The following is a 15,000-nucleotide window of genomic DNA, read 5'->3' on the forward strand; positions in this document are numbered from 1 at the left end:
GCAAGGACCAAGTGTAAAGCGCTGTTTTGGGTCTGTGACCTGCGCAATGAGTATACTCTCAGTGGTCATTCTTACATATTTGATTTCACCACGCTCATGTGCACAAGACGACATTGAAAAGGAGAAAATGACCTACAGAAAGAATGTTGTGAATTTCAAGCTCAGCTGGTGCAAAATGCGCATGCACAGATATGACTGGAGGAACGTGATTGGTCGATGCTTACAGCACATGGAATGGGATGCAAAACCACTGAATGCGAAACTCCAAACGGAGGCTCATAAAAGCTATGTGAAAGAAATGGATATTCGACCTGCCGGTTTCTTCAGCAAAATTTACATTCAGTCTGTCTCTGTGAAAAATGTGAACAAGACCACTGGAGGAGATTCTTGGCGGGTCAACATACGGGGACCATCCAATATGGCTGCCACAGTATATGATTTGAGTAATGGATTGTACAAAGCTGTGTTTTTACCGCAAGAACCTGGAAAATATTGGGCCGAGATAATTTTAGATTATACCCTATGCGAGGGGCTAAAAGACCCCCCTCTTGACTGGTTTATACGAGGTAAATGAAATTTGTACGGTACAATAACAACATGTTAACGTCGAATAGCAGAGTATCGCATGATCTCCCTGTTTTTTTATTTTTTCATTTAATGTCTGTAGTGTCTCGAGTGTAGTATTTCAAAAACTCTTTCCCTTATAGTGTATCCACGCGTTTTACAGTAGTGGGCCTTTGATTTTTGGCCGAGCCCGTTTGGTCCTGATAATTTATGACGTCAAAGAAGTCAATAATAGACCTTTTTGCAAACACGGCGGCCATTTTGAATAGGCCATTTTACAGTTGTTTGCTCTGCGACCCAGCCTATGAATGGCTGCGAGGCTGCCGGTGACCTTGCATTGATACAGCCCCGACTGCTTTTATCATGCAAATTGTGTTGTTGTAATTCTAATTAGTCCGTATTAACATTACAAAAGCACGGAGGTTTGTATCAAAACAGGGTCATCAGCAGCCTCGCTTCCATTCGTAGGCCAGGTAACTCAGCTACAACTGTAAAATGGTCTATTCTACAAGTTACTCCTTTGACGTCACTAGTTACCAGGACCCAACTGGCTCGGCCAAATTTCTTTGGGTGCAAATCAGAGGCCCGCTAAAACGCGTGGATAAACTACGAGGGAAAATTTTTGAAGTACTGCACTCCATACTTTAGATATATAAACGAAAAGCTAAAAACGAGGAAAGAAATAAGCGTCATACGGACTTCAATAATTAAGACGGTGTTGTGACCCATTATGTTCACATACTATTGTAAAGCCAATACAATTTCTCTTGATTAAGCGCACGCAAAATTTACTGTCTGAATTGGATCTTAACATAACAAGAATTTGACATAACAAGAATTTCCTCTGAAGTAATAAACGCTGTAAGCAAAGGGATAGCGGACAGATATATCTACGGCGGCCCCAAGACAATACTTTTTGATTAGTCTTCGGCAGAGAAAATATCGCTGACCAGGTGAATGAAACCAGCAGTCCTTTAACACGATCTCTTCCTCAAATGAAGGATGATTATTCTTCACTGTCAGCTTGCTCCAAATGAAGTATTATTCTCCATATAGATTACTCTGTCCCAGGACTTGTGGTAGCAGATAATAAGAAAAAAAGTAAAATTAGTCCTTGGACATGCAGGAAATAAACCCGGAGCACCCACTTTGAAGGAACTGTTTTCATCCATGATTATTTACCAAAACTAATTAGTATATAAATAAAATCATTGCTGAATAATGGTTAAGTTTAAGGCTTGATTTTAAAATGGTTAGCTTTCTCTTGACGTTTGGTAACCGACATTTTTCGATGTGTAAGCTTGCTTCTTAGCGGGTGTTAATACGCGTTTACAGCGGCATTTGGAAGAAAAAATTATTGACGTCTTCGCATTTCGTGACGTGGTAGTCTAGTGGTTAAGTTAAGGGGTTATTAATGAAACGTTCCCAGATTGGAATCCTGCGAGTTCAGACATTTTGGTTGGGCTTTTAAAATATATATGTTCATTTCCCATGATCCCTATCAAACTTTCAGTGTCCAAAATGAACGATAGTACCTCACTTGGAGCAAATTGACAATTAAGAATAATCCTTCAATTGAGGGGGAGAAGTCGTTGAGTTCTTGACAGGCTGTCTCTCTCCCCAGGCTGCCGACATGGTTCATTTCAGCATCACGGGAGCCTGGGTAACAGAACTCATGATTTCTTGCAGGAACCATTGGGAGGTGGAAAAATTGAGTTCTCCGTTCCGTTAGCAATGAGAATGATGACAAAAGGTGAGACAATTGCAGCATCGTGTTCGAAAAGTGCACCTTAACATTACACTTAGTACGGTGTCTACTATTGTTATTGCGCATACGTTCTGCGCATCTCTCAGTCGGATTTCCTATCGGCGGTGCTTATTAATATAGGGATATTTTTGCGCGGTTCAAAACTATGCGAAGAAAGCAGAACTTAGCAAGTGATTTCGGTATCCAAAAAGAAAATTGGGGGTAACCACGCATACGTTGCTATAAATTCTAAATAATCGAGAAAAAAATGTCAAAAGACAGCCAGCGGACCACCAAACGCACGTTCCAAAATCTTCAATGAAATACAGATTGAAAATACGAGTTGTAGCTTAAACTATTTTCTCGCCATTTTCTAAAAAGAAGAGAAAGAAAAACTGAAAAAAGGAAATAATTTACAGACTGCCATGCAAATCGAAAAAGAAAGCTGGTGCACCGACTGCTCGAATCGGTGTCGAGCTTGTAACAAACGAAATGACAATTTCCAACTGCATTCATTTTTTTGGTTCGGAATACCGTTGTAGCTTGGCCAAAGTTTCAAAATCTTTGAGGGTTATAACATTTTGATTGATCAATTTGTACGATGAATGGGGCAGACAGTGGAATTATTTTTATTGAGCCACGTCGTAGTTCTGAAATTCTAAGGTAAAGATCCAAGGATGACTAAATACGATTATTTGAGCTTCAACTTTAAGTGTGCTTGACATGGTAAGAATTTTCACTCCCTTAATCTTTCAACAGAAATGGATGGTTTCAAGGCTGTGAGCCAAATTGCATGCTGGGAGAAATGCAAGCTGCTGTTGGATGGATTCGGCGCATGGGCAGATGAGCAGTGGAGACCACATCAAACAGGTACCTATTGTTATAGGCAGTGTATGCAAATGCTATTTGAACAAAAAGGGTAAGTTTTCAATGGAAATGACCTCTCATTGATAGCAAAACAATGGAGAACTAAAGAAAGACCAACGACGTAGGCTTCATCATAAAATACAACTTCACGTTATTGCAAATATTTCTTTGTTTGAAGTAGCCTGTTCCAGGCTTTCAGATAGTCGGGAAAACGAAAACAACTGCATGTGCAAAGCGAGAGAGGACTTGAGTCGAGGACCCAAGCTCCCACTCGCTTTTCACACAGTTATTTTCGTTTTCCCGACTATCTGGGAGCCTGGAGCCTCGTCCTCTTCCATTTAGCCGTTGTTTAGGTGGCTAGAAACAGTTTCAACCCTTTCAAGAAAGCATACTATTTAGATGTATTGACTCTGCAACACTGCACCACCAAACAACTATGTTGTGGATCTTGTAAACAACAATTAAATTAAATGCGTGACTTCAACGTCTGTTTCGACTTTCCTCTGATCCGTGTAGCTATACCTTTAAATCTCCTTAAAACGGAGCACTGACAGAGAGAGGGGGGTAAAGGGCGAACCGTCGGCTTCCATTGATACCAGCCTCGTAGCTGAAGGAACTACCGACGTTAAATAAAGTGACTTTACCTTTTACCTTTACCTTTAATGTGACGTAGCCGGTTACCTTAGCAACAGGAAAGCCATCCAACAGCGCTATATATCTTGTCTTAAATTCTGATCTGTCAAAAAAGATATCTGTAACCCCATTTTTTAATTGGCGGAAGGTGATTAGCAGGTTACCTCTTTGAGAAAATAAAGAAGATTCTCTAGAGCGGATCTTAGCATGCTGATCACTTTCCAGGCATGAAAACTGGGTCACCGAGTTCGTTTTCGAGATATAAGCGTTGAAAGACAAAATATAGGGTGTTTTAGGTGACTTTGTTGTTGCTATGGTGATGTATTACTTGACAATCTAGCACTTCACGTTACATTACACTCCATTCAGTTAACTCCGTTTAATGACTAGAGCAGTTTGTTGAGTAATAACTGGTGTTTCTACCATAACGTTAACGTTACCGTTATGTGAAGCAGTGTGAAAGATTCGGTTGCTTAAACTATACCTTAGATGTATTTATTGATGAACTCAAAGTAGTTAGAGAAAATACTGTGTCTCTTGTTAATTAGGGGTTTAACAAAAAACACTGGTAGTTTCAGCCAAATTTACGACACCCTTTCTCTTATCCAGGTCTTCCTATGACTTTGGGTAGATCCGGACATCAACAAGGACGCGGTGTACTTTGGGTATACGGCGATTCCCTGAACCGATATTTCTTTCAGTCCATTTCGAAGAGACCTCTCTGCTGGCAAGTGTTTCGGGCCTGCTACCACACAATGTTATGGGTATATGTGCTAACACAATCCGCCGCAGACGAGATGAGCTTGATGTTTGGTGGGAGACCTATAAGTATTTCAAGGATACTTAACGAACTCCGAAATGTGGTTACGCGCTTTGACATGGATCAAGACAGCGCTCTTATTTTAAATGCTGGAGTGCACTTGCTGAAAAGCACGAGCTTTTATAATTATCAAAAGATTATTGACGGCTTTATCAGCGTACTTAAGCGATATTACCGAGGAACGGTGATATGGAAGAGCACCACTGCGATCCACGATCAAAGAGAACTGTACAGCGGCTGCTACAGGAGATTTCACACTGAACAGGTAATGTCGCAGGAATACCAAGCAGACTAATTTTCAGTTAGACTTAACTGATTAGAGTGTAATGTGATGTGCTAGTTTTCTACCCCATATGAACCATGTGAGCGTTAGACCTACTAATGGAAATGGGCTCACACAAGGACAGAGAAAAACCCTGACCAGGGTGACGTCATGACGTCAAGTCACGGTAGCCATCTCAGTTGGTGCCGCAATCTAATACAGGCACTTATTAAGGTCTTTTGTTTTAAACTAGCGTAACTCATTTTTCCAGTCAAGTAAAGATGACATTTAGGTTGTCGAAAAGACAGTCACAAGCAATCGTTCGCTAGACAACACACGGACGATAACATTCCATTCTGGGATCCAACCATCATTTTTAATCTTCCGCTGCATACATGGGCTACAAAGAAGCATGACACCCCAAAAGCGATTGTTGATGTAAAGGATCTTAGTTTTGTCCACCAGAAATTAAAAGTCATCCAGGCTTTGAAAAAAATATCATAGTTATCAACGGCAAGACAAATGGCGAAAGGGGACTTTCCTTGACTACTAGCAACATTAATAAGTGTCAAAGATTGGCGAGATGTGGTGAAAGTCGAGATGAGTTGGTTGACTAGGGTGAACTCTTGGGGTGTAAATTACCGCTTCTGTTAGTCACGTTGCAAGAAAGACCCAGAATTGCTAAGACTGAGAATCGAGGGTTGATAAGGACCGAAGAGAATGCAACCTCGTTCCCAGGGCTTTTCCACCCACCCTCTCCTCGGCGGAGAAAAGCCCTGTAAACGAGGTTGAAGATGAACCGTTGTTTTACCGTCTTCATAATTTTGTTTTCAGCGCGTGCAGCTTTTTAATGCCTACGCCAACTGGGCGATGTGCAAGGCCGGGTTCATAATTATGGATGTATTCCCTGTTTCAAGCTCCTATCCAGGAGGAACCGTGGATGGTGTGCACTTTAAAGATTTTGTCTTTACACCTGCGGCTGACGCTGTAGAACGATTCTTCCAGACGTGATAAAGGGTCTTTTTAAATCACTCATTGTATGCTTCCGCTTGTGAAAGAGCAAGATAGGTCGCGGTGGCCTTTGCCTGGGTGTTTGCGAATAACCTGTTTTAAACGAGGAGAAAGTGGCACCCGAGCCACGCCCTTGCGAAACGTCACTACAACAAATAAAGATCAATATTTCGCGATCGTTGTTTTTTCTCGTTTACGTTATATATAGTTTCCTCGCTCGTTGGGGTTTTTGACACAAACAACGAGTGAATACAACCACGTACAAAGAACTTTCTATGTCTTGAGTTGTTTATTATACATAAGACGAGAATTTTCATTGAAATAGTCTTCTTTTAAGTAAATTCTATATAATGTATTGTCCTGAAAATAAATTTGAGAAGATTTGTGGCACGTGCTGATGTAGGATTTGATTCGCTCATTTTATTGTCTATTTATGCAGTGATATAAGGTAAGGTTTTGCTTTCGGCTTTGCCACGGGGCCCTTGCTGTATTAAAGAAAAAATTATAGTCAGTTGACGTAGACTACTCCATGCGCCCATACATTCGGGCGACGAAGGGGCCCGATTCCTTATCCGGTCCGAGGACATTTTTACATCAATCAATCAACTCGCTCATAACTTTTCAGGACAGCTGCTGTTAAACTTGCGACCGCAATCGAACATTTTCATAGAGTAATACCGTTGACACATTATATTGGCGCTTCTCGTTCAAGTGGATCATTCAGACACTTCAAAATCTTCAAACGGAAATGTACTTCAAGGAAAAAAACCATCTATGGCAGTTTTGTAACGAACCGGTATTTCTACTTCACTTGGTATATTGGTTGCTCATTTAGAATGAGAACAACAAAATGACGAAAATTCCGTTGAGGAAGACAGGAAAAATGCCTTTTGAAAAGCAGCCATTGCTCTTGACATGTTTAGTAAGCTCTTCCCCACTGTGCAATTCGGCCGGATAGCGATTCAGCAGATCAAGTACCACCCCATTGGTCCATCCAAAGCCTACCTGAATGGAATACTCACCCCCTCCCCCTGGGGTACCCTGCACGCTAACGTTGAATTTCTCAAACATATGTCCTGCTGATCTCCAAGCCTTGTAGTTAGTAGTAATCCACTTCTGGGCGAATTTAAGAGCTTGATCCTTCATTTCTTTGTCACTTGACTGTGCAAAGCCAGCTATTAGCATATGCTGGAGCGGTGGCCAAGCGTTTGGGAAATCCCATTGCTGCCCAGACGGAAAGAGGGAAGTCGGAAATCCTCCGGGGTAATCTAGAACTTTCAATCGTTGGAGTGTACGGAATACATCCATTTCCTGGTTCACATCTCCCTGATGCACGCCTGCCCAAAGAGCAACTACACTCGAGGCGTAAAAAGATTGCCTCTTCTTTTTCAGCTGACGATCATAATCAAGCCACAGACCAGTTTCATTGTCCCACAGTACAGCTTGTATGGCGTCCCTACGAGCTTCGCCATATCTTTTATACATGCTTACTTTGTGCGTGTTTCCAGCGAGACTGGAAAATTTCATTAGCAGTTTTTCGCAGTAGTATAAAACACTGTTAAGATCTGTGGGTACAATCTGGCGTGTTTTCGTGCTACTAAGCGAGCCCTGTCCTGTACTGGTACGATTGAACCATCGCGTAGAGAAGTCCCACCCACTTTCAGCCGCCGATGCAATATCCTGATACAGCGTCGGCTTTACATCGTCTGGCACACCTTGCGCCGTATGGACATCTTCGAAATACGATTCAGGTCTTGGCGTATCCATATTAGCCGCGTAGATCGACAGATTATATTTTTGACCTGAAGAAATCTCAACTTCAACTGTGCGATTTTGTCTCCAAAAGCTGTACTCTTTTTCTAAGGTGTCTAGAATCGACTTAACATATTCTATATCGCCGGTGTAATTCAGGTACAAGTCGACGATTGGAATTAGAAATGGAGGCTGACTTCGATTCGTGTAGTAAATCCGGCCACCGTTAGGCACAAAGCCAAATGTCTTTACAAGTTCAATGAAGTTGTCAATCATTCCTCTGGCGGTGTCCTTCATCTCGCAAATTAGCAAACCATTTATCACCCAATACGAGTCCCAGTAATAATATTCCCTGAATCTACCGCCGGGTACAATGAAAGGATTTGAGACAACAATCAACGAAGACCGATCGGGACTTCGGCGCGCTTCGTCGCTGATATTTCTTCCAAGTTTCCTCCATAGCCCATTGAGCTTGGACGCGAAATCCCTGAGATTTAAGTCTTTGACCTTTCCGATCATTTCAGGCTTTTCTATCCAATCGGGCGGTGTCCACCCCTCCAAATCATGTCCTTCGGGATGAAAATTTTTCGAAACAAACTCAGCTACTTGCATATTTGAGACATTAGGTGAAAGAGCTTTGAAAGCTTGCAGTACTTCCGCTGCGTCTTTCTGTAATCTCATGTCAACGAAAGTCTTGGAATCGTTGAAAATGCGCGCCATTTGTACCGTGCGCAGAAGGTTTCCACGGCAAAAGATCTCATTGTTGCAGGCTGGATTTTCGGAGTTTACAAGAACAGCCTTCAGGACGAAAGGAAAGAAAATTAGGAAATGGAAGTAGTGGCACGACCCCATCTTATGTTGTCTCCGCAATCTTGCGTGACACTGCGAGACTGTCACGGTTTTTATGCAGAAGATGAATTTTTGCATCGCACACTGGCGGCTAGCTTCCAATGCAGACAAAGCAGCCGGATGTCGATGAAGGCAATGCAGTGACATCTGGTGACATCTTGACAAATAAAGATCAGGTGGTGCCGATTGCAGTTGAATGTGTTTTTAAGTTTTTAAGTCTTAAAAAACTTAAAAGCATCCTGTGAGTTGCAATTCGTGTGCAAATAAGTGACCGGGTATTCAGCAGTGACAGCAGAATTTCATTGATGTTTGTATAATAATAATAATAATAACAATATGCATAACAAAATTACTCCAGTCTGATTGGCTAAGAGCAAATCAAACGCGAGCCCTGGATGGAGCAATTTATGGCGCAATTTTTGCGTGACTCGGCATGATACGCGTGCGTTGCTTCTGCTTAATCGAATTTTTTCATGTATATTATTATAATAAGTAATCACATGATATTTCCCGCGCAATTTAGAAGAAATAAGCACTTGTAATTTTTTTCAAAGACTACAAATTGCACTCGCCCGAAATTTCACTCGAAATCATGTGAGGTACACGTTTCCGGGTCAGGTTTGACGAGGGTTTCGGGTTCGACGAGTATCGGGACAAGAACCTTGAACGCATGCTCAATTGCTTGTTTTGGCTCAGTACGCGTGGCAATATGGCGGATGGTCGGTGCGATGCTGAAATTGCCGAAAATCCTCACAATTTAACAATTATAGAGGATCAGAACTACGGTGTAGATGTCAGTGGAGCTACAAAAAAGGAAAGTGAAGAGGTACCTTACAAATATGGATACCCCCTGCGAGAATATTACAAACTGTGCTTACAGTACTATCATAAAGGTAAAAGAGGAAGGGTTCGAATTGTTTCTTATGTAGATCGGTAACTTTGAACAAATATATTAATTTCCTCCCCCTTTTTACATTGAGTTGGACTCATAAGAAATCGTTAGGATCAAAGAGAAGGAGTTCTTCCCGAGAACCATAGTTTTTCTCTTTGATATAAAGGAAGTTTTCGTTCGATTCGTACCCCTTGTTACGTTACGCTGTTTGCAATGGCCTGCTTTCGTGTATCCTTAACATTGAACACAAAGGCGTATCTTGAGGTAAAAAAACGAGCGGTACCGAACGGTTAGTGCGAAGTCTTGCACGTACGAGCACTTACGGTGAAAACAGGAAGTGGCCTTGGTCCAGAGAGCTGATCAACAGGATTTGCTCCAAATCATTTGTCAATCTTAAAAGCAAAGGAAACTAAAAGCGAGAAAGGCACATTTGAGTAAACTAAAGGCTCACATAGTAATTTAATTGCCATAAACGTGCTTGTCGATGTAAAGAAGGCAGGTACATGTAGATTCCCTCCAGATAAAATAGAAGCAACAAAATAGACCATAACGTCCCTTTCATACGTAGCGTAAATTATTTACCTTTCACAAATTGTTGTGGAGCCCGTACATCCGTCCGTACAATGTAAACTTTCACAGCAAAGCGACATCAAAATGGCAGACTGATCTGCTAAGAATGAGACACGCGACTTACCCTTCTCTCGCCGATTTTGGATATCGACCACGGATTATCTTTAGGGGAGTATGTTAGCGATATTTCCCAGTTTGTTCTCTAAAGACCAGCAGACTCACCTACCCCTATATGAAATATATTCGAGATACTTACCCACCATTACACATGGTCTAACAAAGAATTTGAAGAATTTTTAACCTCTTTTCATCAAGTAAGGAATCATATTGTTTCCGACCATTTGGAATATCGACATCTGACTCCGGAATTTTGATCAGGAAATATTTTGTTGCTTACTTGACGTATCATGCCCCATTCTAAACCTAATAGTCCTTCGTCCTTCGGACTTCACACTAAAAACTAGGTGAGTGAAAAATACATGAACTGTAATACTGTAATATTACTTGTTGATGGGAAACCTCGTGAAGGGGAGGGGATCAATGATCTGATACAGTCTCTTGTTCATTATGGTAACTGCGTTTACTTATATTCACAGAAAAACAGATAATCAAGTTATCATATGACGAGAAAGTTGATTTGACAGCTTATTGGAAGCAAGTTTCTAGTGGACCTTATGATCCAGAGAAATTTCCAGATGTTGGTTATTTTGATGTTATTGGTAATGACCGACGGTAAGGTCTCCTTGTAATCCTTTGTTCATGTTTAGTCATTAAAGGTCATTAAGTGGGAATCACTGCTACACAGCTGTCTTGTCAGTGAACATTTCATTTTAGGACAAAATCTTTGGTGGAACTGTGCTGGGTTAGTGTCCCATTTCACCCATTCACCCCTAAACCGGCCTAAAGCAGCCATACTTAGTATTTTACTCTGTCTAATGCCAGAGTATTTTACTCGTCAATGGGGAACCCCCAGGAGTCAATAGGTTAATAAGTGTAAGGAAGAAGCCCCTCTTCTGGTCATCAAACAAGCAATGAATGTCAGGAAGTACTTGTACCCCCAAACAACTCTGCCCTGGCTAATTTGAACTTGAAGTGGTTCGTTATTGAGCACATAACACATTGGGAAATCTGAGGATTTAATTCTTTTACTTTTCTGTAAAGTAAACAGTACTGGTGGGAAATAATACAATAATGGGTGTACATCATCCCATTTACATGTACATCACACACTTTCCAGGACTGCGCTGCTTCTTTGTTCAATGCTTTCCCGCCTGCGATTAAGTCCTGTGACAACTTAAGGTCTTTTTCAAAGCAGAGATTTGAACTCTTAAATAATCGCTGCCTTCTTTCTTAGTGTTGGGTGGTTAGCTCGACCTTTTCCAGTTAACTTTATCACATTATATGTAGGATGAATTTAGTGTATATTATTTGTGTAAATATTAAGGTTACATACTAGATTTTAGTTGTAGCATAGTCTTATGAGATGAAGAGCCAATGTGTTTGGATATAGGAGGAGGCAGTGTGGCCTAGTGGTTAGGGCGCTTGCCTTGAGATCCGGAGATCCCGGATTCAAGACCCGCTCTGACCACTCGTTGAATTTGATCCTGGTAGTCCCTGGTTCAACTTCCCAGCTGCACTTGAAAATAGCCAACTGGTTTGCCTCCAGCCAGTTGGGATTCTTAACAGTTGTTGTTGTTCTGTTCTGTCGTTTCGTTGTGTTTCATTGGCCCTGAAAAGCCCCTGCGGGGAGCGGTCAATTAAGTATGTATTGTATTGTATTATATACTGATAATAAACCATTATTATTATTACTTTAGGAGAGCTTGGGAGAGTCTTGGAAACTTGCAGCCGCAAGAAGCCATGAAGAAGTTTTGTGACTTACTTGGGACTTGCTCACCTGAGCTAAGACCCTGGATGGAGGCTCAACAGAGGGAAAAAGAAGAGAAGGAGAGATTGCGAAGAGAGGAAGAGGAAAGACTGCAAAGGGAAGCTGAAGAGGCAGCAGAGCGCGAGAGACAGAGACTCTTGGAAGAGGAAATGAAAAGACAAGCTGAGGAGGAAGAAAGGTAATGGAGCTGAGGGTGACTATGAATGACTGGTCTCATTAGGTCAGAAACTTATCTAGCCAATTCAGTTTGGCCAACCACATCATTGGTGTGTGTGCAAGAGTGACAAAATATGTGGAACTCTGTGGCCTACTCTCCTAGAATCATCTCTCCCACCCAAACATTCAAACTGGGATGTCATTTTATGATTCAGAAGCAGTGTTTGTAGTGTAGAGGGCTGTTTGAAATAACTTTCTTTCAATTTGACAAAATTTTGAAGTTATCTTCTGTTTCTTTTCAGGAGAAGACAAGAAGAAATAATGAGACAGCAAGAGCAGCTCTTACGACAGCAACAAGAAAGTTTGCAACAACAACAACAACAACATCAAAATACTGGACAACAGGTATACCAATGTAATTCACCATTAAATTTTTCTTAAGCAGCAGAGGACTAAGGATGAGTATAAAAAATAAAATTGATTGAAAAATTAAAGTGTTCTGATGAATCTTTCTACCAAAAGCAAATGCAGAACTTTAATGATTTTCTTGCCAAAGTCTTGATTTTATGTGAACAGAATTAGCCATTGGAGGGTAATGTGGAATGCTATTTAAAACGTGTGAGCGTTAGCCCTACTAATGGAATTGGACTCAGACAAGGACAGAGAAAAGCTCTGACTGGGGTGGGAATTGAACCCACAACCTTCAAGTTAGATCACCACTGCTCTACTGACGGAGCTACAAAGTCAGACGGGAGCTGGTCAAGGGAGTTTAAGATGTCAATTTCACGACAGTGAATATGTACAAGTAGAGGGGGGAGGGTTAGGTTTGTGCAAACGTTGACCATGTAGCACTTATATTTCAACAGAATTAACTATTGGAGGGTAATGTGAAGTGCTAGTTTTGTATCCATGAAAACCATGTGAGCATTAGCCCTACTGATGGAATTGGGCCCACACAAGGACAGAGAAAAACTCTGACTAGGGTGGGAACTGAACCCATGACTTTCGAGTTAGATCACCAGAGCAGGTCTCCTGCTCCCTTCTGACCTTGTAGCTCAGTCAGTAGAGCAGCGGTGATCTAGCTCGAAGGTTGTGGGCTCAATTCCCACCCTGGTCAGAGTTTTTCTCTCGAGGGCTCACATGGTTTACATGGATAGAAAAGTAGCACTTCACATTACCCTCCAATAGTTAATTCCGTTGAAATATAAGTACTACTCGGCCAATGTTTACACCAACGTAAGCCTTTCTTGATTTTATGTATGACATACACATGTAGGTTTCATAAACTTGGTAAAACTAGTACTCGTTTAGATCAAGGATTGAGCTGTGTTATTTTTTGAACAAGTACATGTATGCAAAACAGTTTTATAAGAAGAATCCGAAAAGGATCCACGCCTCGCACTAGCTTGGTTGTGCGTCAAAGGACCGCTTGTTTTTAATTTCCTTTACTTTGAGCAGCTCATAAACACAAAAATTTCATGTCAGGGTGAAAATGGTGACATACCATTATGTTTGTTATTAGCGGAAAGAGCAGTCTAAGTGATAAAAAAATCATTTGCATTTTCAGTGTCTTTTAAGCGTGTCATCGGACAAAGCCACGGAATATTAGAACTTTGCAATAATTCATTTGGGTGACCTTGATTTTGAGGCAAAGACATCACTGTTAAACTATGTAGGAAAGGAGAGGCAAATGTAGTCAATGTATTAGCGGCTCTTTAATCCAGATGAAGCTTTCAGGGACATCTGAACAACCTCGTTCCCAGGGTCCTCTCTCGTCCTCCCTTGAGATAGTGTCCTGGTTGCGACTGGTCACGTTTCTGGCCCAGTAGGGAGTGGAAATTAAACATCACTTGCCTCCAGAATGTTTATTAATCTAAAGCAAACTCCTGTAAATCCTCGTTGCCCGTGGATATTAGTTCGTGTCGTCTTCGGCTCCAGTCAAATTACTTATTTTACTTTCAAAAATAATAATAAGGTCTGTATACCCAGGCCACTGAAAGAAGCACAACTTGAAGTCTGCTAAAGAACGTGAGCGACGGACATTATTTTGTTAAAGAAAAGCAAGTGGTTTCTCCCTTCCCAAGACTGAACTGAATTTGATTGTTGACAAAATTAAGTCAAGGATCTACCCTCAGTAAGGATTTGATTTGTACACATACATGTAGACACGTGACCATCCGCAACCAGGGTACTGTCTTGAGGGAGGAAGGGAGAGGAACCTGGAAACAAAGTTGAAATCTTAAGATTACCAATAAGGAGGGTTGCTCCACCATGCGATGTATTATAAAAGCCCTCAGTGGAGGTCCAATCATTACCTTATTATTTTCATAGAATCATATTTTTATGCTGACCTCGCTCACCAACGCATCTCCACAGTTTATTTAGAAACAAAGCCCAATTTCTATGCAATTCTTCTTGAGGCAGCCGCTATGCTTATAAGCCTTACGAAGCCCAACAAAATCCAACAATATTGGAGTCCGCTCCAATTGACAGCACTTTAGAACCAAAATCATTACAGTATCAAAACCTCGTATTGTTTGCTTCAAAGAAAAAATGCTGGTGGATTTGTCTTGTAAGATTAAATTATTTTCTAATCCTGTTTAGCCCAAGACGAAGGCTGTCAATGGCACACCTAGAATACAACCCGCTTCTTTATGGACACGTCCAAAAGTCCAAGAGTTCATTCAACATGTGAAGTCTGATCCGAGTTCTGTATTAGTTGTTGGTCGCGGTGAGACAATGACAGTTCGTGTGCCCACACATGAAGGAGGTAAGTGATGAGGCATAATACCAGAAATTTCGACCCGTTCATGTTATTTCTTCGAAGGCTATTAAGTTTGTCAAAGCAATTATCAACATCTGTCGTGTAGTGTTGTTTTTAAAATTTAAGCCCAATTAAAAAAAAAACTACTATTCAAATAAAGTCACAAAATGACATGTCCTTTTTAATTTGAGGCGATTTCAAAAACTAAATAACGCGCACTTTACT

At 41.2% G+C, this 15,000-nt stretch overlaps 3 protein-coding genes across 3 annotated transcripts in view; 2 read left to right on the forward strand and 1 right to left on the reverse strand.

Annotated features, from left to right (window-relative positions):
• The window catches only part of LOC137980513 (uncharacterized), a 7,686-nt gene extending 1,685 nt beyond the window's left edge, over window positions 1-6,001 (forward strand). The window contains exons 2-6 of the mRNA XM_068827973.1: window positions 1-566; window positions 2,189-2,317; window positions 3,071-3,181; window positions 4,421-4,896; window positions 5,728-6,001. The exon at window positions 1-566 is cut by the window's left edge and continues 37 nt beyond it. Coding sequence (XP_068684074.1) covers window positions 47-566; window positions 2,189-2,317; window positions 3,071-3,181; window positions 4,421-4,896; window positions 5,728-5,904 — 1,413 coding nt within the window. The 5' untranslated portion in view covers window positions 1-46 and the 3' untranslated portion in view covers window positions 5,905-6,001. The remainder of the gene's footprint in view (window positions 567-2,188; window positions 2,318-3,070; window positions 3,182-4,420; window positions 4,897-5,727) is intronic.
• Window positions 6,002-6,182: 181 nt separating this feature from the next.
• LOC137980512 (trehalase-like) lies at window positions 6,183-8,617 on the reverse strand. Its single transcript, XM_068827972.1, has one exon. It carries the CDS (start codon window positions 8,581-8,583, stop codon window positions 6,736-6,738), a length of 1,848 nt encoding a protein of 615 aa, XP_068684073.1. The 5' UTR covers window positions 8,584-8,617; the 3' UTR covers window positions 6,183-6,735.
• Window positions 8,618-9,184: 567 nt separating this feature from the next.
• LOC137980514 (Golgi resident protein GCP60-like) overlaps window positions 9,185-15,000 on the forward strand; it is a 10,299-nt gene continuing 4,483 nt past the window's right edge. Inside the window, exons 1-5 of the mRNA XM_068827974.1 lie at window positions 9,185-9,398; window positions 10,564-10,699; window positions 11,785-12,033; window positions 12,314-12,416; window positions 14,616-14,781. Of these exons, the coding sequence (XP_068684075.1) occupies window positions 9,215-9,398; window positions 10,564-10,699; window positions 11,785-12,033; window positions 12,314-12,416; window positions 14,616-14,781 (838 nt within the window). The 5' untranslated portion in view covers window positions 9,185-9,214. The remainder of the gene's footprint in view (window positions 9,399-10,563; window positions 10,700-11,784; window positions 12,034-12,313; window positions 12,417-14,615; window positions 14,782-15,000) is intronic.

Source organism: Montipora foliosa, chromosome 12, assembly GCF_036669935.1.
Source record: "Montipora foliosa isolate CH-2021 chromosome 12, ASM3666993v2, whole genome shotgun sequence".
Lineage (NCBI taxonomy): Eukaryota > Metazoa > Cnidaria > Anthozoa > Scleractinia > Acroporidae > Montipora > Montipora foliosa.

Excerpts from the sequence above, each read along its gene's own strand:
- LOC137980512 (XM_068827972.1), bottom strand. The coding sequence starts at position 8,583 with ATGCAAAAATTCATCTTCTGCATAAAAACCGTGACAGTCTCGCAGTGT.